This window comes from Cricetulus griseus, chromosome 7 (assembly GCF_003668045.3).
Source record: "Cricetulus griseus strain 17A/GY chromosome 7, alternate assembly CriGri-PICRH-1.0, whole genome shotgun sequence".
NCBI lineage: Eukaryota > Metazoa > Chordata > Mammalia > Rodentia > Cricetidae > Cricetulus > Cricetulus griseus.
Window position 1 is genome coordinate 114895055 of NC_048600.1, and position 25807 is coordinate 114920861.

The 25807-nt window shown below is 49.2% G+C and overlaps 1 protein-coding gene across 5 annotated transcripts in view; it reads left to right on the top strand.

Moving 5' to 3' along the window:
* The window catches only part of Map3k14 (mitogen-activated protein kinase kinase kinase 14), a 48685-nt gene that overhangs the window by 18512 nt on the left and 4366 nt on the right, over window positions 1-25807 (top strand). For 3 of the 5 annotated variants that reach the window (XM_027428031.2, XM_035448348.1, XM_035448346.1), the window contains exons 2-12: window positions 5258-5532; window positions 6592-6661; window positions 8100-8310; window positions 8392-9009; window positions 10011-10148; window positions 17947-18076; window positions 18284-18415; window positions 18941-19045; window positions 23425-23588; window positions 23947-24097; window positions 25477-25800. In XM_027428031.2, the coding sequence (XP_027283832.1) occupies window positions 5277-5532; window positions 6592-6661; window positions 8100-8310; window positions 8392-9009; window positions 10011-10148; window positions 17947-18076; window positions 18284-18415; window positions 18941-19045; window positions 23425-23588; window positions 23947-24097; window positions 25477-25800 (2299 nt within the window). In that variant the 5' untranslated portion in view covers window positions 5258-5276. Of the gene's footprint in view, window positions 1-5257; window positions 5533-6591; window positions 6662-8099; window positions 8311-8391; window positions 9010-10010; window positions 10149-17946; window positions 18077-18283; window positions 18416-18940; window positions 19046-23424; window positions 23589-23946; window positions 24098-25476; window positions 25801-25807 lie in introns of those variants that run through there. The other 2 variants (XM_035448347.1, XM_027428033.2) reach the window with 2 other exon arrangements.

Consider the following 25807-nt stretch of genomic DNA (forward strand, 5'->3'; position numbering starts at 1 on the left):
ACAGAATTGTTTTCCATCTGAGCTCTCCAGGTGGTAACTGTGTTTACATCTTATGTGATTGTAATTAAATGTAAACAAATGCATGACCCCAGAACCAGATCTGATTGCCCCTTCAGACCTCCACAGCTCCCCCACACGTGTGAAGACAAAATCAATTCATTTCTTTTTAAAGGTTCAGACTCTAACTAGACTTGGAAGGTGCCTGCTGGCTGCTCAGGAAGCTAAGACAGGAGGACTGCCAGGTTCAAGACCCTTGACCATCTTAAAATGATCTCTTTTCTTACTTTTTTAATATTTGGTGTGTGTGTGCATGCGCCATGGTGCACAAGCTGAGGTCAGAGGGACAACCTGTGGAAGTCGCTTCTCTTTTTTCACTCTTTGTGGATTCCAGGGATCAAGCTCAAGTTCTCAGGCTTGGCAGACCCCAGAAGATGTTTTCTTTAAAAGTTCTGGGAATGTAATGTACCTCAGTGGTAGAACACTTGTTTGGCATGTGTGAGGCCCTGATTTTGGACTCCAGTACTGAAAGAAAAGCGTATTCTGGGCCTGATGCCCAGTGACTCTTTAGTGTATTTAGGATGAGTGCATTTTAAGAAGACATCTGGCACTGTAACTTTCACAGTTCCAAACTTTCAGGTTGGAAACTCCTGCACCGAGAGCTCTTTGGGGAGGAGCTCAAAGGCAGAATCAGGCATGGAACTCTGGCCATGATCTGGGAGACTGGAGCAACCTTCTGAGCCATGGTATACACAGGCAACAGGGCAAGCGCCATGACCCCTTCCTTGGAAAAATACAAACTACATCTTGCTCCTGTGGCTCCCAGACATCCTTACGCCCAAACCAAGAACTGCTCTTACAGGCATAGCCTAGGGTTGATCTGGCAGCACCCTAGGCACTTCTGCCCCCAGATTCCTGCAGTGCCATCGAGGCACGGCAAGAAGAGATCAGGTTGGGTTGTGTATATGCACCAGGCCTGAACCCCTGCCTTTTCCCTGTGTAGGCCCTGGGTGTGGCTCTTGCCTTTGCTGTCATCCTTGGCTTCCATACAGTGAAGATAGCAGGCGGCTGCTTGCGTTGGAAGCTGAGGTGGAGCTGAGGAGGGGGTTGGGTTGGGTAATGAAGTAGAGCCTTGACCTCATTTAGCCCCCACTCTCCATGCACTGCAGGGGAGAGAGAAAGGACAAGTTTCAGGCCTGGGGGTGGCGGGTGGGGGTGAGCTAGCACCCAAAGCGTAGGACTGGGACATACACTTAGCTAGAGTCCTGACATTGATACTGAACTGAGTTTTATGGACCAGACCCACATAGAAGTGGGGGCGGAGAGAAAGCAGGCTTGTCCATATTTGTGGGAGAGCTGCCATCAGGCCAGGGAACCTGGAGGCTGTCAGTGAAAGGCTGAGTCACGGTCATGGGCACAGGAAAGCCAACTGGAGGAGAAGCTTCTCTGCTGCTGACTGTAACTGTCTGCCTTTGGGAGGGTGGGGGTCAGCCTGTGTTCCCTGTGCCATTCTCAGGTCCAGCTGCCAGCTGCTGGGTCAGCTTCTCAATGGCCTCCTTGTCCTTCTGCCTGCTGGGCTAGGGATGAGTCACTGGGGAGTACACGGGAGGCCACAACCTCAACTTCTCCCCAGGGAGAGCAACCCTGTGTTCATCATGCGTTCATGGGGGTAGGGGCGACAGGGCCCTGGCCTGCTGCCCAGCTAGCCACCTAGATGAAAGAAAGGTCCTGGGTTGGCTGAGTGCCCCACAGCCTCTAAAAGAGCCCTAGCTCAAGGTGAACTTTCAACACCAGGTAGAGGCAGGCTATCTGAGCAGAGTGCAACTTGGGGCCACCGTCTTCCCCATTCATTGGCTCAGCTCCTCATCGCTCACGCTCAGGTCACCCTGTCTGAAGGTCTGCAGATGTGCCTTTGGTCCTTGGGTATCCTCGTTCAGCCAGCGTGAGTCATCCTGGTTTTTGTTGTGGTGTTCTCTGTACTAAGATTCAGCCATGCACAGGGTCCCCCTCTGCTCTTAGGATCCCTCTGACCACAGAGGACCATGAGTTTCCTTTCATGTTTGCCTGTGACTTGGGAAACTGGAGGAGTGTGCGTCCAGCCTGAAAAGCCTGTGGTCCGCAGCCTGTGCCAGCTTTGCCACACCGGGGCTGACTGACTGAACAGGCATCCACTTGGGGAGGCGTCAGGTTTTTCACAAGAAATAAGGATACTGAAGTCACCCTGAGTTCCCTTTAAGCATACATCTACTTCTGTTAGATTTGGAGAGTTTTCTAGTTGATTTTTTTAATTGAATTTTCCTTGGTTAAAAGGGCTAAGAAAGTTGGGCTTTATTGTAGGCTTTAAGTCAGTTTTCGGAAGGTCAAGGGATTTGGGAAGGTATGTAGGGAAATGAAAAAACTTACAGTTACACCCTGCCTGGAGGCTCTCGCTCATTTGGAAGTCAGAACTCCCCACAGACATCTTAAAGTGACCAAGTGACAGATTGTCCATTCTAGGCCTCAGAACCAGGCATCCCTGCTGGAGGCTGGAACTGTTCTGAGTTCAGGGCTAGCCTGCCCTCAAGAGGTAGAGATGCAAAAACAATGAACAGAGCCCAACCCATGTCCCAGTTGGGCTGATAGGGCTTCCATAGCCACTGGGATGGAAGGAGGTGAGCGGGGATATCCTAGGAAGAAGCTTGGGCCTGGTATTCCTCAGCTCTCCACAATAACACCAACTTCTAGGCATGACTTGGCAGAAGGCTGGGGGTCTTTGAGGGCTGGCTTCATTTGGTCTACATGTCTGCCCCAAAAGCAAGTAAATATGAGTTGAATTTAATGGTGGTGCAGCAGGGAAGACTGCATTTGTGAGTGACAGCATCCAGAGCGACCTGCCAGCCCAGAACAATTATTAAAGGCCTGTCTGCATATGGTACCTTCTCAGGCTTTGTTACAAAGTCACACCCTGCCCTTTAATAAGTCCCTGTCTTTGGACCAGAGAGATGGCTTAGTGTAGTTAAGGGCAGTTGCTGCTCTTCCAGAGGAACCAGGTTTGAATGCCAGCATCCACATGGTAAGAATCCAGGGTGGCACACACCTTACAGATATCACGTACACGCCACACACACACACACACACACACACACCACACACACACACACCACACATTATATATATAATATATATATATATATATATTAAGTCCTGTCTTGGCTGAGGTATAGCTCAGTGGTGGAACACACTTCTGACATGCTGGACGTCCTGGTCTCAATCCCCAGCATCACACAAAAACAAAAACATGCCTGTCTTTTAAAAGGATTTCAATACTAGTGGGGCATGGTGGCACATGCCTTTAATACCAGCACTCCAGAGGCAGAGGTAGGCAGATCTCTGAGTTTGACAACAGCCTGGTAGACAGAGTGAGTTCCAGGACAGCCAGGGCTATGCAGAGAAACTGGTCTTAGCAGCTCAGGCTGCCACTGTTTTCTCTCATGGTGATTCTAATGTCTGTGCTGTGGGCACAGGTTGACAGCAGTCTATGATTGCACTCTTGGGAAGTGCAGGGTGGTCCACATGGAACCCAGAGAGAGGTGGTGTTTCACGATGTGTGCCCAGACATTGGTTAGTATTAAGGTTCCCAGTATAAATGCTACTCAAAAAAAAAAAAAGTTACCTAGATGTTTTTAGCAAATGAGTTTGGACATTTGAGGAGGAAGCTATTTTTCAGAACCTTCTAGAGAACCACAAACAGTTGCATCATTGGAAAGAAGCCAAGTGTTGAACCCCATTTTTAGGCTGAATAGTAACTTTGTAACATTTATGCACACATATTCATATAAAGTCATGCATTTCGTGACAGTATTTTGATCACAATGAGACTGCATGTACCACTGGCTCCATAAGACTTTGTCACCCCTGATGATGTCATAATTTACTCTGTGATACTCAAACAATGCTAAAATTTCCTGGAGGCACATTTCTCGAAATGTATCCCCATCATTAAATGACATGTGACATATATATATATATATATATATATATATATATATATATATATGTTCCTGCTATGAACAAAACCAAACCTTGATTTCTCCATTGGAAAAAGAGCCACTCTAGTGCCCTCTGTGAAGGCAAGGTGTCCCTGGGGTCTGTGAGGTGATGGCAATAGAGGATAAGATTTACTGCCCTGTCCTGAGGAAACAAAGTTTTCCAAACAATAGGAAGAGTTTTAGTCATTGTAGAGGCAAGAAAAGTCCAGTTCCGATTCCGTGTCATAGCTGTCCGCAGGGGAAAGGTGGGCTCTTCTTTAAAGCTTTGATGATTTCCTACATGCGTATAATGAATATCCATACCATTGCCCTCTTTTTAAAAAAATTATTTTTAGGCCAGTGATGATGGTGGTGCACGCCTTTAATCCCAGCACTCAGGAGGCTGAGGCAGGTGGATCTCTGTGAGTTTAAGGACAGCCTGACCTACAGAGCAAGATCCAAGACAGACAGGGCTACACAAAGAAACCCTGTCTCAAAGAAAGTAATATAACAACAATAATAATAATTTTAAAATTAAAATTATTTATTTTGTGTACTGAATGTTTAACCTTTATATATATGTGTACAGCACATGTATGCAGTGCCCATGGAGGCCAGAAGAGGGCACTGGATCCCGGGAACTGTAGTTATAAGTGGTTATGAGCTGCCATTGGGTACTAGGAACCAAACCCTTGTCCTCTGCAAGAGTAGCAAGAGCTCTAACTGCTGAGCCATCTGTTCAGCTCACCCATTATCTTCTTATCTCTCTCGTTTCCACTCCCCCTCCCACTTGCTTCTCTCTGTCTGTCTGTCTGTCTCTCTCTCTCTCTCTCTCTCTCTCTCTCTCTCTGTGTGTGTGTGTGTGTGTGTGTGTGTGTGTATGTATGTGCTGAGATTAACTAGTATCATTTGCATGAGCGTGGGTGTGGGCTCATTTATTGGAGCATGGACAATTTACCAGTGGCTACATCACTGAGGAAAATGACTCCCATCTCTCTGAAGGCCCAGTAAAGAAATCCATTTACACTGCAGTGCCAGACCAGGAGCCCCACAATGAAGTGCTTGTGAATGTGAGGTTGGCTTCATTACTACTCGGATGTTTAGAGAATGATACACTTGACCTAAAGAATCAAGAACCCTCCAGTGTACACCCCTACACATGCATACACACTTATTTCCCCTCCAGCCTGTGCCTAACGTCTTCATGGGGTCTGGGATTTGGAATGACCTGGTCTGTGTTTGACCTCCTCAAGGTGAGCACGAGCCTAGGAGATGGCAGTGATGGAAGTGGCCTGCCCAGGCACTCCTGGCTCAGCAGTTGGACAACAGAAGGAGCTCGCCAAAGCCAAGGAGAAGACACAGTCACTAGGGAAGAAGCAGAGCTGCATCTACAAGCTTGAGGCTGTGGAGAAGAGCCCCGTGTTCTGTGGAAAGTGGGAGATCCTGAACGATGTGATCACCAAAGGCACAGCAAAGGATGGTTCTGAGGGTGGGCCACCCGCCATCTCCATCATCGCCCAGGCTGAATGTGAGTTTCTGGGGCTGCACTGAGCACAGTGGCGAGGGAATGGGCTTGCAGATGGGTGGCTGGGCATGGGAGGTCAGCCTTGAAGTCCCCATGGGAGACTCATAGTGATCACACTATGAGATTCTCATCAGACACGTTTGGAGGTCTAGCCCAGAACACATAGTGGGAGCTGTAAGAGGGCTTGGGTGGACCGTGGGGGAGGCTGTGCCATTGTGACCTGAAGAGGGGCCAGCCGAGAGGCGGGAATGTTTAAGGACTCTGCAGGAACATCAGGCTGGCCTTAACCTTTTGCTGTGGCATTGAACAAGTAGCATCTGGGGTGGGGGGCAGACTGGAGAGGCCAAGTCTTCTAGGAAACACCTCTGGTCTACATACCTTACTGCCTTCAACCACAAATGGCTCCACCCCCACCCACACCCCCTGCCCCCAAAATAAGCACCGTGCTCTTGAGCCTGCTGGGCCAGTCTCTGGGCAGCCAGCCTCAGCAGGTGAGGCCAAGTCTGGCCCTTTCCACTTACACTCCTGTTGCCTTGAGATGATAGTGATGGCTACCTGGGAAATGAGAACTCCTAGGAGGTCTGGGAAGCACCAGAGTCCTCTGCTATCCTCAGCACCACCAGGGCTGGAACCTGGAGTGCCTGATAGCTCGTGGCATGGTAGCATTTCTCTCCATGTTCCCATCCTCTGCTTCATCTCCCCAAGCCTTCCACTTTTTGGCTTTTGAGAAGAAATGAGAAAACAAAAATGAAATGAGTGCACATGTAAACACATGCATGTAAACATAAATGCATACCAGCTTGTATGTACCCTGTGGTGTGTGGAATGCTCTAGGAAGTGTCATCACTGTGAGGTGGGCAAGCTCCCTATAATCCCCATTTTATAGACAATCCCTCTTGACTGGTAAGCTGGGGATAGGGTAACCCCCAGTGAGAGATAAGTTGGTGGCCAGGAGGTGAGCCACCAGCCAGGAGTATGACAGGGAAAGGAAGAGTGGCCATTAGGGCCTGTCTGTAAAAGACTAGCTCCCTGCTAATCTGACTCCTTTTCCTTGAATTAAAGGTGAGAATAGCCAAGAGTTCAGCCCCACCTTTTCAGAGCGCATTTTCATCGCAGGGTCACAGCAGTACAGGTAAGAAAGCAAGCTGCTAGAGCTGGGAAGGAGGGATCTGACCCCAGGCCTACCTGCCCAGGCCACCCTCACCAAGCCTCTGGCTCCCTGCTTCCGCACCTGGGTTCTGCTCCTGGCAGCCGCCCAGCTTTCCTGGCCCAGCTACTCTCAGCCAAGTCAACTTGCAGAAGCTGCCCCTGGCTCCTGTCAACTTGACGTTTTATTTTTTTTCTCCTCCGAGTCCTTGATACACCCCTGCTTTCCCATCATCAGGGCAGGTGCCGGGAACAGCACCTTCCAGTGGTGAAGAGCCATGAGCACAGTCCAGAGAGGCCACTGTCACCGTCCTATAGGGGAGGCACCCCCGGGGTCTTATTCTAGCCCTGGCCCTGAGTGGGAGCAAGGCTAGGCTCATCTGTCTCCAGGCTCCCCGTTCTCCAAAGATGAGATTCGGTCAGAGTCTGTCCCAGACACAGGCCTCCTTCCCACCAGGGCTTTGATGATTGAATGCATTGGAAACTGCTAGTGATAGCGAGGAGTCAGGGTGGGAGGCTACTGTCTTCCTTAGGCAATTCCTTTAGGCAATTCCTTATGTTGCCTCAGGCACCTTTTGGCCCAGAAATGGGGTTTCTGATGACCTCTCTTCTTTTGGCTGCCGGAGAGAAGCTTGCAGGTCCCCATCACTCCAGGAGCATTGTGGGGTCAAAAGCGATGCAGTAGGGCTGTGGCTGAGGCTGTGGCCAGTGCCCTTCCAAACCCTTTTCTTTAGTGGAACCAGTTCCTTTGATACCTGACAAGGGAGGGAGCCTGGCAGATCCTTGGTGGCTTCTCACATTCCCATGGCAACTAGGTATCTTCAAGGGCTAAGGGTAGAGATGACCTGTCAGAGCTAAGATGCCTGCCCCAAGAATGGCCCACTCTGGGTCAGTTCACCCAAGGAGCAGCCAGAGACTGGCACCTGGTAAAGGGCTAAGGGTCTGCTGCAGCCCACAGTAGCAAGCTTACTCCCGAAGGGCCAGGTGCTAAGGCTTAGGAACTGTTCTCATTTAAATCCCCTCTCCACCCCTTGTGGCGGGAAATACTGCACATATTTCCTGAGTGAGAAACCTTGGTATTCCTTGGGGCTTAGGAACTTGCCACACTATGTAAGCACAGAGGTGCCACGTGACGGCGTTTTGGTCAACAGTGGGCCACGTACACTAAAGTGGTCCCATCGGCCCATAGCACCTAGTGATAAACAGCTGGCCAAGTTTGCGCTAGGATCCGTGGTGCTCACACACGCTCCCTCACCTAACACTGCGCTTCTCACATGCGTCCCCTGTCGTTAAGCATGCATGACTGGAATGACAGAGCTGGGGTTTGCTCTCAGAGTCTCTCTGACTCCACAGACAGTTCTCTGAACCATTCCCTCTTCTCGCTTTCGTGCACTCAAAATGCGGATCTGCCCCTTTTTTGACAGCCAGTCTGAGAGTCTTGATCAGATCCCCAACAATGTGGCTCACGCAACTGAAGGCAAAATGGCCCGTGTGTGCCGGAAGGGGAAGCGTCACAGCAAAGCCCGGAAAAAACGAAAGAAGAGGAGGTCGAAGTCACAGGCCCAGGCAGGAGTGGCCTTAGCCAAGCCCCTGCCCCGAACCCCTGAGCAAGAGAGCTGCACCGTCCCTGTGCAGGTGAGACCCTCCCCTCTGTCCTGGTCCCTGTTCATGGATATTTGGACTGGGACGTGTGACACCTGTATTTTTTTTCTGCAGGAAGATGAGTCTCCACTAGGCACCCTCTATGCCAGAAATGTCTCCCAGTTCACCAAGCCTCTGAAGGAACCAGACCTTGGCCACCTGTGCTGTAAGAAACAAGGCGAAGGCCTGCGACCCGTGCTGCCACGACCAGAGCTCCACAAACTGATCAGCCCATTGCAGTGTCTAAACCACGTGTGGAAACTCCACCACCCCCAGGCCGTAGGCCCCCCACCGCACTCCACTCACCCTTTCCCCTACAGCAGACTGCCGCACCCTTTCCCATTTCACCCTCTGGAGCCCTGGAGACCCTACCCGCTGGAATCCATCTTCCTGGACAAACTAGCCGGTGTAAGCGGCCAGCAGCCCCTACGTGGCCCACACCTAAGCAAACTGGCCTATGGAAACAGTCAGAAGCCCCTGCCTGGCCCACACCTGGAGTCCAGCTACCCATCTCGAGGTGCCCAAGAAAAGGCTCCTGTGGAGGAGTACCTGGTGCACGCACTACAAGGCAGTGTGAGCTCAGGCCAGGCCAACAGCCTGACCAGCCTGGCTAAGACATGGACATCAGGGAGCTCCAAGCCTCAGAGGCTCAGCCCTGAAACGGAGGACAACGAAGGCGTCCTGCTTACTGAGGTAACTAACCCCTAAAGTCCTGGACACAGACCTCCAATAGCCACCTTCCAGATGAGGGACCACTGACAGGGGTCCGAGTTGGGCTTGCTGTGGAAGCAAAGTATCAGTTTAAGCCAGCAGGCCCTGAGGGAGGGTTCCCCTCACTGAGTCACTGATGCCTATGGTAATAAGTGGATTTGCTCATTGGGGATTGAATCAAGATTCTATTACCATGACAAAATGCCTAAAACAATCAACTTGAAAGGCTTGCTTGGGCTGATAGTTTCAGAGGTTTTGGCCCAGTACTTTATGGCTGAGCACTTGGTGGAGGAGGCTTACTGACTGCATCACTTCCCGGAAGCAGAGAGAGATGAAGGGTGTGGATCCTGACATCTGAAGGGCATACCCTCAACGGCCTAACTCCTCCCAACAGGCCACACCTCTTAGAGCCCCCCCCCCATAGCCCTCCACTCACAGCCTCTCTTCCACAGCCTTTCTAGCTGTGTCTTCTTCAGTCTTCCCAGTGGTTTCACTGTTGCTGGATTGTGTGTGTTGAATGAAACACCCTGGCACACAGTGGGGTGCTGCCCACCCGCACCCCCTTTTCCTTTAGTTCTCTGCTAGAGGAACTTTGGAACTTGAAGCATTTTGTTCAACTTGCTGGATTAATTCTATTCACTTTTAACATTGTCTTTGGCCCCCGTTTCTCCGCTACCTTCCAGTTACTGAGTTATATTGTTCCATTGTCAGGGTTGTGGGCAATTCTGCTTTTCACAGCAGGGATCATCTGCCCCCCCCATCCCCCAGGTAGCCTATGAAGGTCACCTTTGCCTTCTTATTCCTGTCCACCCCTTTGGCCTGTCTTCCTCAGAACCCCACCTTAGGGCTGGCAGTGTCTTTGGATGTGGGCATTCGTCCTCCATAGCTCTAGTAAGAGCTGCTAGCCGGAGTCTTCCTCACTGTATCCCTTCTCCCTCTGCTATCCTGGCCATGGAAACCAACCCCCTATTTTTCAACCCTAGAAACTCAAACCAGTGGATTACGAGTACCGAGAAGAGGTCCACTGGGTAACGCACCAGCCCCGTCTGGGCAGGGGCTCCTTTGGTGAGGTCCACAGAATGAAGGACAAGCAGACAGGCTTCCAGTGTGCCGTCAAAAAGGTATGTCAAGGTGATGTGCTGATGGGCTTACACCCGAATTTCCAGCATTTGGGAGGCTGAGACAAGAGAGGGTAGTCATGGATTCTAGGCCAGTCTGGATAATAATGTGAGATCCTGTCTACAAAATTAAAAACAAAACAAAAACAAACAAACAAACAAAAAACATACATAGCAGGTAGGACTCCAGCGAGCTGAAAGGGAAGCCACATGGGGGCTGCTGCACTCAGTCTCAGCAATCGGTCAACGGCAGTCATGGGCTGTTCATCCAGCGCTCTGCCTTGATGGTTGGCACCCTCGCTGCCCTTGGGTCAGCTGGAGTTGGAAGGGAGAGGTCTGTCACATGGCCTGGCCTGATTGCTGCCCTTGGTATGCATTTCTGTGAGAGGCAGTGCAGGAGCACGCAGCTTGGGTCTGGATACAGCCCTGGCCACTGAAGACGCCAGGGCCTGTAGGGGCAAGTCCAGACCTGGAAGATGCTCCAGTCCACAGGAAGTACATACTGAACAAAACCCTTCTGCCGCATAGTGGGGCCTGGCGCAGGTGATTAGAATGGTAACCAGCACCTGACGGGAAGCTAAACCTGCCTCCCAATGCCAAGCCCTGTGAGACCGGCAGGACAGCAGGGGAAACCGTGGCCCAGCCATACACTAAGGAGCTGGGCTGGTGACAAAATCAGGGTCCAAATCCAAACCTGTCATAGACTGTAGTTTTGAAGAGAGGAAGGAAAGGAGAGTCCTTGTCCTAAGGTCTTGATGAGCAGCAGAAAGCTCGAGTCACCTCCCCGGTGGCTTGCCCATGGCCACCCAGGTAGCCCTAGAGCTTGAGACGTCCCCCTGCTGTGTTGCATTGTCCCCACCTAGGTGGGAATGGGCAGCCGCAGACCTCAACAGTGCCAGCCCTCCTCCCTCAAGCCTTCCTCTTGATTGGAAGCCTGCTTGTCCCTAACCAAAAAGACTAAGGACCTGAATTTATCTGGATCATTTGGGGGATTTTGGTTGAGGGGGGTTGTGATTTTGTTTCGAGGGGTTTTGTTGTTTTGTGGGGAGCTGCCCATCAGGGTGAAATAACTGGATTCTATGAGACACCCTGATCCCCAAAAGGAAAGAGATCAAGAAATCAGACCCAACATATTCTGGGCATCATGCAGAATGGACCCTGCTGCTTCTATCATGGCTGCCCTTGTGTTTGGGAATCACTCCAGCTGGGATGTGAAGAAGTCTGGTTTCCTGGGTTCATACTTAGGCCAGGCTGTGGTAGATGTCTAATTTGAACCTCAGAGTAGTGGAATAAGAGTATTTGTAAGTTTTACCTCAGATTTCAAACTGACTGTGTGAAGTGAGCAAGTGACACCATCCTCACCCCTCAGCACACACTGAGGTCTTGCCAGGATGGGTCATCTTCCACTTGGATGCCAGGGCCACGTGCCTAACCTCTTTAGCTGCAGTTCCCCTCCCCAGTCTACCAGAGAAGGCTCAGCTGTCCCTTCTGAGAGGCAGTTGGAGGTGGGTGAGAGAGTGTGAAGTGTCCTAGAGATGGATGTTCAGCACTGGGAGCTTAGTCACCGGCTTCTCAGCTGTCCCTCTGCTGAGGTCCTCTCCGTCCCAGGCAACAAGGAAAACAACCTTAATACATTTCTCTTGTCCTGTGTCCAGGACAGTTAGGAAAGCTCTAGGCAGAAGGCCTGGACTTCCAGGGCTCTGGTTGTCCACATTTGGAGCTCCTGCCCCCTTCCTCCAGCTAGTGGTGGGCAAACAGCCCATCCTTTCTCTCAGTGGAAAGGCTTAGGGCTTGCAGTTTGTTCTGCTCAATTTTCAGCTCTAAAACCACGTGGGGGCTAAGTCCCCTGAACTGGGAAATATAGATTATCTTAGGGCATTTGCCTAGCAAATACGAGGCCCTGGGTTCAAATTCTGATGCTGAATACACAAAATGTTCCCTGAGTTCCCTGGCAAAGGCATGGTGAGTAGGGACAGGAGACAGGGTCTGGGGATCAAAGGTGAGGCCGCCCGTGTCCTATTAGTGCTCCTGGGAAGAATCCTGAACACAAGAAGCCACATAATACCTGCAACCCCTTGCTCTTCCTTCTAGAACATCCGTGGACTTGGGTCATATGCTTATTGGCCACAGATTTAGCCTGTAATGTGATTAATCATTTTTAGGATATGTTTTTGTATATGTGTGTGGGCAACATGTCATGGGGCAGATGTGGAGGTCAGAGAACAACTTGGGATAGTCAGTTCTCTCCTTCCACCTTGTAGATCGAGCTTGGGGCTGGCAGGAAGCAAACACCTGTACCTGTAGAGCCGTTTCACCAGCCCCTCTCATCTTTAGTTGAGAACAGATGCAGCCTCACCATAAATGAAGCCAAATAACATCGAACAAAGGTCTCCCTGTTTCCCACTCCTGTCCTCAAAAATGCCACCGCTCATCTATCTTTTTAGACACTTTATTTATAAGTTTGGCTGTTTATTTTATGAAAATGAGATCCAATCCTGGAGGTTATTCTACACTGACCACCACCCCCACTTCATGAACTATATCCTAGGATTTCTCCTTGGTTCACAGGCTTCTTAAGCCACCAATATCTAAGTTCTCCCTGCCACAGGATGGACTTAAAAGATACTTAAATTCTTGGAACTTGATCCAGACTGTGTGTGAGGGCATGGTCACAGTTTGCTGGCAAAGGGACCATGCCACTCAGCAGATTCTCAAGGGACAATTGCCATCTGCCCTCAACAAGGATGAAGAACTGTTTGTTTTAAGACATCTGGCCCAACCAGAGAATTCTGGGAGCCTCCCTTTGGCTCTGTCACTGAGCTGGAATAGTGTGGAATTGGCCAAGTGAAACCAGCTGTCATGGAGCACCTGCTCTGTGCCAGACACTGTGCAGAGCTGTGGAATTCAAGGGAACTAGTGTTTTGAAGGTTTACTTATGTGTGAGTGTACCACAGCATGTGTGCACAACTTGTGGGAGCCAGTTCTCTCATTTCACTTAAGGCAGAATGCAGTGTGTGTCTCTCTGTGTGTGTGTGGTATGTATGTGTGTGTATGTGTGTGTGTGTGTGTGTGTGTGTGTGTGTGTGTGTGTGTGTGTGTGTGTGTGTGTGTGTGTGTGTGTGTGTGTGTGTGTGTGTGTGTGTGTGTGTGTGTGTGTGTGTGTGTGTGTGTGTGTGTGTGTGTGTGTGTGTGTGTGTGTGTGTGTGTGTGTGTGTGTGTGTGTGTGTGTGTGTGTGTGTGTGTGTGTGTGTGTGTGTGTGTGTGTGTGTGTGTGTGTGTGTGTGTGTGTGTGTGTGGTGTGTGTGTGTGTGTGTGTGTGTGTGTGTGTGTGTGTGTGTGTGTGTGTGTGTGTGTGTGTGTGTGTGTGTGTGTGTGTGTTGTGTGTGTGTGTGTGTGTGTGTGTGTGTGTGTGTGTGTGTGTGTGTGTGTGTGTGTGTGTGTGTGTGTGTGTGTGTGTGTGTGTGTGTGTGTGTGTGTGGTATGTGTGTGTTGTGTGTGTGTGATGTGTATGTGTGGAATGTTTATGTGTGTGTGTGTGGTTTGTGTGTGTTGTATGTGTATGTGTGGTGTTTATGTGTCTATGTGTGTGTGGTATGTGTGTGGTGTATGTGTATGTGTGTGTATGTGTGGTGTTTATGTGTGTGTGTGGTATGTGTGTGGTGTATGTGTAGTGTGTTATGTGTGTGTATGTATGTGTGATGTGTATGTGTGTTTATGTGTTTGTGGTATGTGTGGTATGTGTGTGTGTGTGTGTGTGTGTGGTGTGTGTGTGTGTGTGTGTGTGTGTGTGTGTGTGTGTGTTGTCAGGAATGAACCAGGGCCTCACACTTGCTAGCCAATTGCGTTCTGGTGAGCTAGCTGTATTCCCAGCCTCTCCAGCTTCCAGCCAGCTCTCCCTCTTCACTGAAGGAAGGAGTTCTGGGTCACAGATATGCAATGCCACATTTACTTTCACGTGGCTTTCAGAGATCAAGATCACCAGGCTTGCTCTGCTGGCATTTTCACTTGCTGAGCCATCTTTCCAGCCCAAAGCTAGTTTTTTAACAAACCCAGGCCTTTACATGGTGTACTGATGAAGCAGCAGCATCAGACATGAACTCTGTTTAAGAGCAGGGATCAAAGGGGGACTGTCTGGAGGAGGGTGAGGAAATGGGGACCGCTGGTTTCTTAGGCATCTTTGTGTCCCATCCTGTGTTAGTCACTTTCCCATATTGCTGAGATCTTCAGAACTGGTGGAGTTCCCTGTAGTCCCTTTTTACTGGCAGAAAAACAGATTTAGTATGCTGAAGAAAATCAGGAGGGAAGAGTCGCCAGGCTCAGGCGCCCTGGCATGAAGCAGACGGAAGTGGCTTCTGCACTTGGCAATTCATCAGTGCTGTCTGCATGTCTCCCTGGAGATGCTGCTTCTGAATACATGTAAATACGTCCAGGAGTCAGGACAGAGCCCAGAAAATTCTTCCAGCCATACAGCAGCCGGCAGCTCTAGGTCAGGCCTCTCCAACCAAAACCTTGGCTGTGGACTCTGTTCTCAGCTACTTTGGATGAGTTCTTTGTGCTAACCTCAGCTTCCCCATCAGTGAAATGGGACTGATGGCCTATCCCTTCACAGACTGTTGCATAAGAAACACTCAGTGCTGAACAGTGCCTGCTGTAGTTAATGGCTCTTAAATGTTAGCCTCCACTGGCATCCCATCTCAGCTCAGCACTCTCTCTGAGCTGAGCATGAGAGCACTGAAGTTAAGAGTGGAGAGGTGGTTTTGGTGTTGTCTGGCAGAGGAGTGAGGGGGGCAGGTTTCCCACCTGACTTCATGGGATAACCCTTTTACCTTGCTTCTTCAGGCTCACCCAAACCATAAAATCACCATGTTTTCTGAGAATCCCCATCCCACCAGCTTTGGTCTGTGTTGGAAATGATTCAGAATTGCTGGGCCCCTCTAGCGCCGTGGTTCTTAACTTGTGGGTCGAAACCCCTTTGGGGATTGATTGACCCTTGCACAGGGTCACCTAAGACTATCTGAGTATTAGATATTTACATTGTGATTCATAACAGTAGCAAAATTATAGTTATGAAGTGGCAGTGGAAACAATTTCATGGTTGGGGTCAGCACATTAGGGGCTGTATTAAGGGACAGCACAGCATTAAGAAGTTTGAGAACCACTGCTCTGGAAATGAGTCAAAGTCCCTCACCAGCCTGCTTCGCCATCCTTAGCCTCCTGGTCAGATCTTCTTGGTAGCCAGGCCTCTTCTTCAGCCCTGTTCTTTGAGGTACCTGCTATTTGACAAGTGCCAGTTACTGATGTTTATTTGGTGTGTTTACATCTATTAAATGGTTAGGTATATCCTAAAACTTATCATCCATTGAAAAACAAGCCATATGAGTTGGATGAAATAAAAATATGTGGGGTTTTTTTGGGGGGTGGGGAGTGTTAGTTGAGACCAAGTAGCCCAAGTTGTTCTGAACTTTTACATAGTTGAGACTGGCCTCAAACTTGGGAGCCACCATAGCCACACCCAGCCTCCCTCTGAGTTACTGTTGGTACAGTGGGCCTTCTTGAGCAACCTACAGTTTCCCAAACATCAAAGTGGGCAATCCCACCTTCATTTCCTTTCCTGCATCCCACCATCCCCTAAAGTTCTTTATGTCACAAGCACCAAATGCCTCACTGTGAGAATTTAACAGCAAAAGGAATGTGGTCAGTGTGGGGCCTGAGCCATCCCAACAAGGAGCCCCACAGGCATTGAGCATCCTGTCTCCTGTGCAGAAGCTGCTGGTACCCTTCTAGGTTCTCTGGGGAGCCCTAGGATATTTCGTACATTTTGGGAGTGATTGGAAATCATAGGTGAAGTAGTTTCAGTCAAGTTCACCAGTCTTTTAGAGGAAACACGGATCAAAAGCCAAAGTTCATGTGAGCTGATTAACCAAACTCGGTATTCTTTAAGTAGCCAGAAGAGAGACATTTCCCATTGATAGGCAGAAGTCCAAAAACCCAACATAGGCAAAGCTCCTGTTTGCCCAGTCAGCAAGTCTGGAAACAAAAGCCATGCCAAACTAGTCTGCTACTGCTGTCGCCCCCTGGCGGTGCCACTGCCGTGGACAGGCAGCAGCCAGCAAGTTCAGCATAGGAGTTCAGTAAGTTGTTCTCTCTGGGTTAACAAGAGTCCAAGTGTCCTCGTCACCAAGCATGGACAATCAGAGTGGACAATCAGGTGGACAATCCACCTCTCTGAATCCTCACACAGCCCTGGAGTAGGCAGCCCTGTCCCCACCATTCACATTGAGACTCAGTTGACAGAAGCAAGCGACCTTTTTGTGAATGGCCCAACCAGAATCTAAGCACAGATACTGTGTCCATGGCTTAGTGCTTCCTGGCATGCCAGGCTGCTGGTCCCCATGGAAAGGAGTAAGTGACCCTAACTTCCACATCACAGTGGGCGGGGGGTTGGCCAGCCCCACCCTCGAAGCCTTCTGTACACTCAGATATGAGGAAACAGCTACAGAGTAAACAGTAATATAAGCCCAGGCCTGTGCACATGGCTAGTTTAGTCCTTTGGGAAATAAATAACTGGCCCTACGGAGAGAGTCCAGTGGATGAAATGCATCGTGAGAACTGGGGTTCAGATCCCCAGAACCCTCATAAATACCAGGCAGGCATGGTGGCCGCCTGTAATCCCAGAACTCAGAAACAGAGACAGGAGTTCCCCAACCAAGCTGGACAGCTACACTCGCCAGAATTAATGAGCTCCAGGTTCAGTAGAGACCTTGCCTCAATAAAGTAGAAAACCATAGAGGTAGACACCCAGTGTCAGACCTTCACAAATATACACAGACCATACACACATATTTTAAGAAATAAAAGCAGGTAGTTATGCTGCAAAGGGGTCTGGAGAGATGGCTCAGCAGTAAAGAGCACTGGCTGCTCTTCCAAAGGACCTGAGTTTGGTTCCCAGAACCTACCTGCAGCTCACAGCCTCCGGTAACTCCAATTCCAGGAGATCTGGCGGCTTCTCCTCCCCCAGGCCCCTACATGCATGGAGAACAGATACATGCACTTGGGCACACAGGCACATACACATGAAATTAAATAATTTTTTAAAATCAAAATTGCTATGAGGGATGACGAGGAGCCAGTGTGGTGATTCCCAACCTTCCTATGTTGTGATGACCGGCAACCAAAAAATTATTTTTGCTGCTACTTCATAACTGTAATTTGCTACTGTTATGGATCGTAATGTAAATAAATATCTGATATGCACGTGGTCTTAGGCGCCCCCTGTGAAAGGATTGTTCAGCCCCCAGGGGTCGAGACCCATAGGTTGAGGATCACTGATCCCAGCAGCTCTTCAGAGAATCAACCATGGTGCCACACTTTATTATCCTAGCACTTGGTATACTGAGGCATGATTGCAAGTTCAAAGCCAACCTAGGATGCATAATGAGGCCCTGTTGGGGCCTGGGGGTGGGGTGTGAGAATTAACAAGACCTCATAGAAATTTTCCAGGCAGTTGAGCTGGGGGGAGGAATGTTTGGCAGACTGAGGGTGGACAGCTTTCCAGGAGCCTGGGAGAATTTGCTTTTGTGTGACTGTTATAGTCCACTATGGAACCGGTGTCTGACACTAGGGTTTACACATGGGCAGACAGCTTAGCCCCCGAGGGCCTGGCAGGCCTACCTGGTCCCACTTGGCCTGGACATCACTGCCAGGAGCATCACCAGCCTCTGTGCATAGAATACCAAGGGGACCAGCAGGATGCAGACCCCAGCCTGTCTCCCACCCTGACTCCCAGTCCTCTGTCTTTCAGGTACGGCTCGAGGTGTTCCGGGCAGAGGAGCTGATGGCTTGTGCTGGGCTGACCTCGCCCAGAATTGTCCCTCTCTATGGAGCCGTGCGGGAAGGACCTTGGGTCAACATCTTCATGGAGCTGCTAGAAGGTAAGGAGATGGGTCCTATTTTTCTCTCTCAAAATTCAAGGCCAGGAGTTAACCCCAACTTTGACCTTGGTCTCTAGTCAGTCCACATTGTACCCCCTAGCCCTGTGACACCCTGCTCTCACACAACACCTGCCCTTCACTCTTGCCCTTGGCTTACGTGGAGGCCTGGGAAAGCCCCACATAAAAACTGGCTTGTTCGTTTCCTAGGTGGCTCACTAGGCCAGCTCATAAAGCAGAAGGGCTGTCTGCCAGAAGACCGAGCCCTATACTACTTGGGCCAGGCTCTGGAGGGACTGGAATACCTCCATATACGAAGGATTCTGCATGGTGATGTCAAAGGTAAGGCCCTAGTCACCATGGTCCTGATCCCGGCAGACTCTTCTTCATGCCTGTCTACCTGGTTGTAAGCCTACCTGCTTGTCTTCAGAGTAGATGCCCGGGTCAGCTGACAGGGCTGTGCTGAGCTGGGAGGGAATGATGTTCTCCAGGCCCTCAGTCTAGCACTGTAGTCTCCAGGGTTGTTCACAGAAAACTGGAGACTAAACTCCTGCCCACTGGTGACTTGGGAGGATAAGGGGGAGGGGGGTGCCAAAAGACCACTCTCTGGGAGAGTGGTGGTGCCTGTTGCAGTAGACCCCACCCCAGATCCTGCCTGTGGCCTGCCCCTAGCCTCAACTGACAACCCCCCCACCCCCGCTTTCCATGACTAACTAGACTAATGAGAAGCAGCAGCTGCCATGGAGGACTTGGCCAGAAAGTTGCCTGATGAGAGGCCAGGTCAAGCCAGGCCAGGGTGGGCTGGGGCCTGGAACCTAAACTGACTTGCTGTTCCCCTTCTTCCCTTTTGCTGGGTGCGGCCTACAGCTGACAACGTGCTCCTGTCCAGTGATGGAAGCCGAGCTGCCCTCTGCGACTTTGGCCATGCCTTGTGCCTACAACCTGACGGCCTAGGAAAATCCTTGCTCACGGGTAAGGCACTGTTCTCTACCACATGATCACAATAGCCAGCAGCCATCGCTCAACGTTAGCCTTGCACCACTGTGCTTCCCCTGTGGGGATAAATGCTGTGGTCACCTTAGGTCCCCAAGTAGAATTCAGCCCCACAACCACCCTGGGTTACTCAGGGTTCTGGTTGTGCATAGATACAGTAATAGATGTAAGATGCTCTTTGACCTTGTGGCCTTACACAGCAAGGCCTGAAAGGCCAAAGATCCTGTCGGAGGACCAGACTTTATAGTCCTAGAACTCGCTCTGTAGGCCAAGCTGGCTTCAAATTCACAGAGATCCACCTGCCTCTGCCTCCTGAGTGCTGAGACTAAACGCGTGCGCCACCATACCCTGCTAAGATCCATAGTTTTTACTTCCTTCCGGTGTATGTGGTTTATTGTTGACTTTGGTCTTGTTTCTTCATTTGTTATGAGACATGGTCTAACTGTGTGGTCCAGGCGGCCTCAAACACACAGTTGTTCTGCCTCAGCCTACTGAATGTTAGGATTACAGGCCTATGCCCTGCTTTTGTCTTTATCTTGTGTGTTAACATACAATTATCATTGTGACATTTTCACATGTACGTGTGTGTGTGTGTATGTGTGTGTGTGTGTGTGTGTGTGTGTGTGTGTGTGTGTGTGTGTGTGTGTGTGTTTTACCTTGCTCTTATTTGCACCACCAATCTTCATCCATTCTCCCCTCCTTTCACGGGTCCCCAACTTGCCCCAGTCTTCCTTCTGCTTTCTTTTCTAAAACATGAGAATATTTTGCCTGCATGTATGTAAATGTCCACGGAGGCCACAGAGGACATCTGACCACTGGAACTGGAATTATAGACAGTTGTGAGCCACCATGTGGGTGCTGGGGATTGAACCTGGGTCTTTTGGAACCTCTTACTCACTGAGCCATCTCTTGAGCCCCTCCCTTCTTTCCTGCCATTTATATATGTGTATATGTGGGTTGTTTAATGGAGATCCTGGCCCTGGAGTTGAAGATAAAGTCAGAGAGTTGTAAGTCAGCTATAGTCGATGCTGGGAACGATACTTTCGTACATGTTCCTGACTACAGTGCCATCCCTTTAATCCTGGACATTCTATTACTAAATTACATGTTTTCTACCGTTTTGTTCAATGTTGGATAAAGCATAACAGCTTACTTAATAAGAAGATCCTGGGATACATTTACCCCTATCAAATCAAACTTTGTCATTTTGATTTCAAAGACATTTTATTATCTTAGTGTTCTAAACATTTCGCATTTGTCTCATGATTGCCACTTTACAAGTGAGACACAAATTGCATCGGATTTTTATTCTCTATGATTTAGGGTTCAATTAGACTGAATAAAAATTGCTTTTACCCCTCTAAAAAATAATAAATGTAGATCCTGTCTATGAGAGAAAATGTGTCTCATTTTGTCAGTTTCCCCCATTACACTCCATGTCCCCCTTTTGTCCTCCCTTTGGGCTTTCCCTCCCCTTTCATTAGTTGTCCTCTTCCAGCCACCCCTTTTTGTTTGTTTTTGAAAGAAGGTTACACTGTGTAGTTCTGGAACTCTCTATGTAGACCAGGCTGGCCTCAAACTCAGAGAGATCCTCCTGCCTCTGCCTCGGAAGTGCTGGGATTAAAGATGATCTCTACCACACCCAGCTCAACTGCACCTTCTATTTTCATGCCACAATTGCATCTATTTATATTTAATCTAAATTACAAGGCTGGGGATATAGCGTAGTTGGTAGAGTGCTCGTCTGACATGTGTGAAGTGTTGGCATGCATGATGGTACATGTCTGTAATCCCACATCACCTGTAAATCCAGGTGGAGAAGTTCAAAGTCATCCTCTGCTACATGTCAAGGTCTGGCAATCTTGAGTTTATGAGACCTTGCCTGTGTGTGGTGTGTGTGTGTGTGTGTGTGTGTGTGTGTGTGTGTGTGTGTGTGTGTGTGTGTGTGTGCAGTCTGCATGTGATGTAAACATGTGATTCTCGTCTTCCTGGATCTGACTTATTTCGCTTAACATGACACTCTCCAGTTCCATACATTCTCCTGCCAATGATATCATTTCTTTCTGGCTCTGTAAAAGTCCACTGTGTGTTTGCACCATATGTTCTTTGTCCATGCATCTATTGACAGGTATGTAGGCTGATTTCATGTCTTGGCCATTGTGAATAGTTCAGTGCCTCTCTCTCTGCCATCTAGCAGTAAAAATAACCCATGCCCATTGTAAAATACTTACTATAAAAGGAAAAGGAAGCATTTTACCTATTCCTCTTCCTCAAAGAGAAAATTATGAATAATTTGCATAATTACATAAGTTTTTCCATGCCTCCTTAAAACCATTGTAATTCAATTCTGAAACCTGCTTTTTCCACTTAAGAGTATTGAATATAGAATGGTTCATTTTAAAAGAGGTTCTGTTTTTTTGTTTTTGTTTTTGTTTTTAATGTGTATATGCAAATAGGTATTCAAGTGTCCTTGAAGGCCAGAAGAGGGCATTGGCTCCCCTGGAGCTGGAGTTCTAGGCAGTTGTAAGACACCTGATGTGGGTGCTGGAAGCAGAACTTGGTCCTCTGGAAGAGCAAGTAGTACTCTTTACTGAGCTGTCTCTCCAGCCCCCAGATGGTTCAGTTTTGAGCAAAGGGAAATAATCTATTAGAAGTCTGAGCATCCCCATCTGAAACTACTCTGAAGCTACAGCTTTCGGAGTGATAGGCAGACTCAGGCACACTGATGTTATGTGGAGACGGCCTATAGCCCACAGCGTTGGGTCCCATTTCCAAGACTGCATTCCTCTTGTATATTGGAAATATTCCTAGATTTAAAAAAAAAAAATGAAAACCAGAATGCTTCTGCCCTCTTGTTTTGGATAAGGACACTCAGCCTGTGTCCAGCATGGGTAGTGTGATGTTAAAGGACTGTGTGGGTGAATCTATGGTCTAATTAAACATTTACCTTAAAATGATATTAGTGATTCTTTTGATAATTCATTACAAAAATAATACCCTTTCTACTGTTTGTTTTTAAGACTACTGAGCAAAAATGTCAAGTTCAAAGTACCAGTATAAATACTGTTAGGTCAGCCGGTGGTGGTGGTGCACCTTTAATCCCAGAATTCAGGAGGCAGAGGCAGGCAGATCTCTGTGAGTTTGAGACCAGCCTGGTCTACAAGAGCTAGTTCCAGGACAGCCTCCAAAGCCACAGAGAAACCCTGTCTCAAAAAAATAAACAAAACAAAACAAAACAAAAAATACTGGTAGGTCAGGCATGGTGGCACACACTTTTAATCCCAGCACTCGGGAGGCAGAGGCAGGCAGCTCTCTCGGAGTTCAAAGTCAGTCTGATCTGCAAAGTGAGTTCCAGAACAGCCATGACTGCATAGTGAGATCCTGTCTAAAATAACAATAATAATAAAACATTGTTAGCCAAGCCTGTAATCCCAGCTACCTGAGAGGCTGAGGCAGGAGAATTGCAAGTTCAAGGCCAGCTTTGAGAACTTAGTGAGACCCTGTCTCAAAATAGTGAAAAGAGGGCTAGGCTCTCCCTCAATTGTAAAGTGCTTGCCAAACATGCATAAGACCCTGGGTTCAATCTCAAAAATTGGAAGGAAAAAGCTGACACCCACTTAATTATATATGCTGGCTGTTATTTGCCTGTTTAATAATTATTTGCTTTTGTGCATATGAATTTCCTGGGTTTCGTTATGGAGTGGGTTGGAGTTTGTTTATTTAACATGTCTGTTTTGATTTGTGGTTTTTATTTTGTGTTTATATATGTGTAATTGCTGTGACATTCCTAAACCATTAATTATATGAAAAAAAAAAATGCAGCCAAGGTAAACATAGTGGCTCATGCCTGAAATCCTAACACTTGGGAGGCTAAAGTAGAAGACTGCTGTGAGTTCAAGACCATCCTGGGCTATAGAATGTGACTCTGTTTCAAAAAAAAATAGCTGGGCATAGTGGAGCACACCTTTAATCCCAGCACTCGGGAGGCAGAGGTAGGTGGATCACTGTGAGTTCAAGGCCAGCCTGGTCTACATAGCAAGTTCAGGACTATGTACAGACACCCTGCCTCAAAGCAAAACAAACAACAAAAAAACCATGGTCCAGTGAGATGGCTCAGCAGGTAAAGATACTTGCCGCAGGTCTGGTGACCTGAGTTTGATCCCCAGAACCTATGTAAAGGTGGAAGGAAAGAACCAACCCCACACAGTGACCTCCACAGGTAAGTCACAGCACACATCCACACACTAATAATGTAATTGCTTTTGACTTAAAGCACTTCACCTGGGGTAGCCCAGGAATTAAGTATTGTGGGCACTGATTCATATGTGGTGACTCTGTCTCTGGTGTTGCTTCCTCAGGGGACTGCATTCCTGGGACAGAAACCCACATGGCCCCTGAAGTCGTGATGGGGAAGCCCTGTGACACCAAGGTGGACATCTGGAGCAGCTGCTGCATGATGCTCCACATGCTCAACGGCTGCCACCCCTGGACTCAGTACTTCCGAGGCCCGCTCTGTCTCAAGGTCAGTGGTGGCCCCAAACAGCTGTGAGAGAAGGCCTGCAGGGCCATGTGTCCAGGCCACAGGCCTGTGAGGGTTGTTCTTCCTCGGCAGATGTGAACAATGGGAGCTGTCTTCCGCCTGTCCCCTGGGCTACTTCCACCAGCCTCCTTTATGCTAAGCCTGAAAGACATGGTGTCTTGTTGCCAGGCTCTGGCCTGCCCTATTTGGATCCATGTTTCCCTTTCCTAGAGAGGCTCTCCCCACTGACTGAGGCCCAGCCCTCTGCCTTCTTGGGGTAGATCCCCAAGCCAGCATAGGACTGCTGGAGAGGAACGAATAAGGCTGCTAACAGTCTTGCATGTTGCGTTTTGGCCTCTAGATTGCCAGTGAACCTCCACCTGTGAGGGAGATTCCACCTTCCTGCGCACCCCTCACAGTCCAAGCCATCCAGGAGGGGCTGAGGAAAGAGCCGGGCCACCGAGCTTCTGCCATGGAGCTTCGGGGAAAGGTGGGCCAGGCATTACAGCAAGGTAAGAGTCCCATCGGCCTGGGCCGACAGCAAGCGGTGGGCAGAGAGGAGGTCAGAACCAGAGATGGTCAAAAATGAGAGAAATGGCTGATGCCAGGCTTGAGAGACGGAGGATGAAGGGCTATGACATGGAGAGCTGACTCAGAGTGCAAATAAATTAAAACCACACACACCCAGTAGCCACTCAGCTGATAAAGAACCAGAAAGTTGTAGCACCAAGTGCTGGTGGGACTGTAAGGTAGCAGGACTCCTGGGCACTGGGAGGGCACAGACAGGGCTGCAACCATGCTGGAGGGTGTCTGTTAGCACTCGGGAAGGTCCTTCACACACCCAGGACCCAGCCCCTCCATTCTTGCTGCACTTCAGCCCTGCTGTTAGAGGGAGTTGAGCGTAATTAAGAGTCCCGCAAGGGAGAGAGGAGAGGCAGGTGACTGGGGAATGGGACCTCGCCCAGCTCTTAGCAGCACTCAGTGTTCACAGAGTGTCAGGAACTGATCTGAAAGCTATAGGCAATGAGTGCTAAATGAAGATCAGAACCCCGAAGAGGAGGCCTGGAGCATAAGAGCTCTGTGGCAAGTTAAAAAATCAATACTGGAAGCAATACACATTTTAAGCTGGGCGTGATGACTCATGCCTGGAATCCCAGCACCTAGGAGGCAGAGGCAAAGAGGGTTGTTGGACTTTGAGACATCAGATATAGAGACGTCTTAAAAAAAAGAAAAAAAAAAAAACAATAAAAAGTGACTGCTAAATGTGATGGCACACACCTTTATTCCCAGCACTTGAGAGGCAAAGGCAAATGGATCTCTCTAAGTTCAAGACCAGCATGGTCTACATAGCAAGTTGTAGGCCAGCCAGAGCTACATAGTCAAACCTTGTCTCAATTTTATATATGTGTATGTGTGTTAAAGTTGACACGTGGATTGAGGCATGTCTGTGATCATAGCACTTAAGAGACAAAGACCAGAAGAGTTTTAGAGGCCAGCCTGGGCTACATAGCAAGGCCCTGTCTCAAATGAAAGAGCGAGTCAAATATGGAGCGTAATAGAATGTAGTTCAGCAGATAGGAAGGAGATCAGCAGTAGTTAAAGGAATGAAAGGTGGGACTGAAAAGATGACTCAACAGTTGAGTGTACACACTGCTCTTCCAGAAGACCTGCGTTGAGTTTCCAGCATCCATGTCCCGGGCCTCACAGGCACCCGTGACTGAGCTCCAGGGCCTCTACTGCCCTCTTCTGGCCTTTGTGGGCACGGCACTCACATAATCCACACATACTACACACATAATTTTATTTTTTTAATTGATGGGCCATTCTTGCCTGGGCTGGTGTCTGCATGCCTGTACATTTCCCCCTCACCTCGGGTGCCTTCTCTCTTCAGTGGGAGGTCTGAAAAGCCCTTGGAAAGGAGAATATAAAGAACCAAGACCTCCACCTCCAGACCAAGCCACCTGCCACCAGACCCCTCCGAGGGAGAACCCACCAGCCAAGGCCAGCACAGACGGGGCCTCTGAGCCTCGGCCTCCTCTACCGCCAGAACCACCAGAACAGAGCAGAGCTCCAGCTCCAAACCTGAGCAAGGAGGAGTCTGGCACATGGGAACCCTTGCCTTTGTCCTCCCTGGAGCCAGCCCCTGCCAAGGGCCCCAGCTTCCCAGACCGGAGGGCAACCTTCCCAGAGCTGGAGCTGCAACAGCTAGAGATAGGTATGGT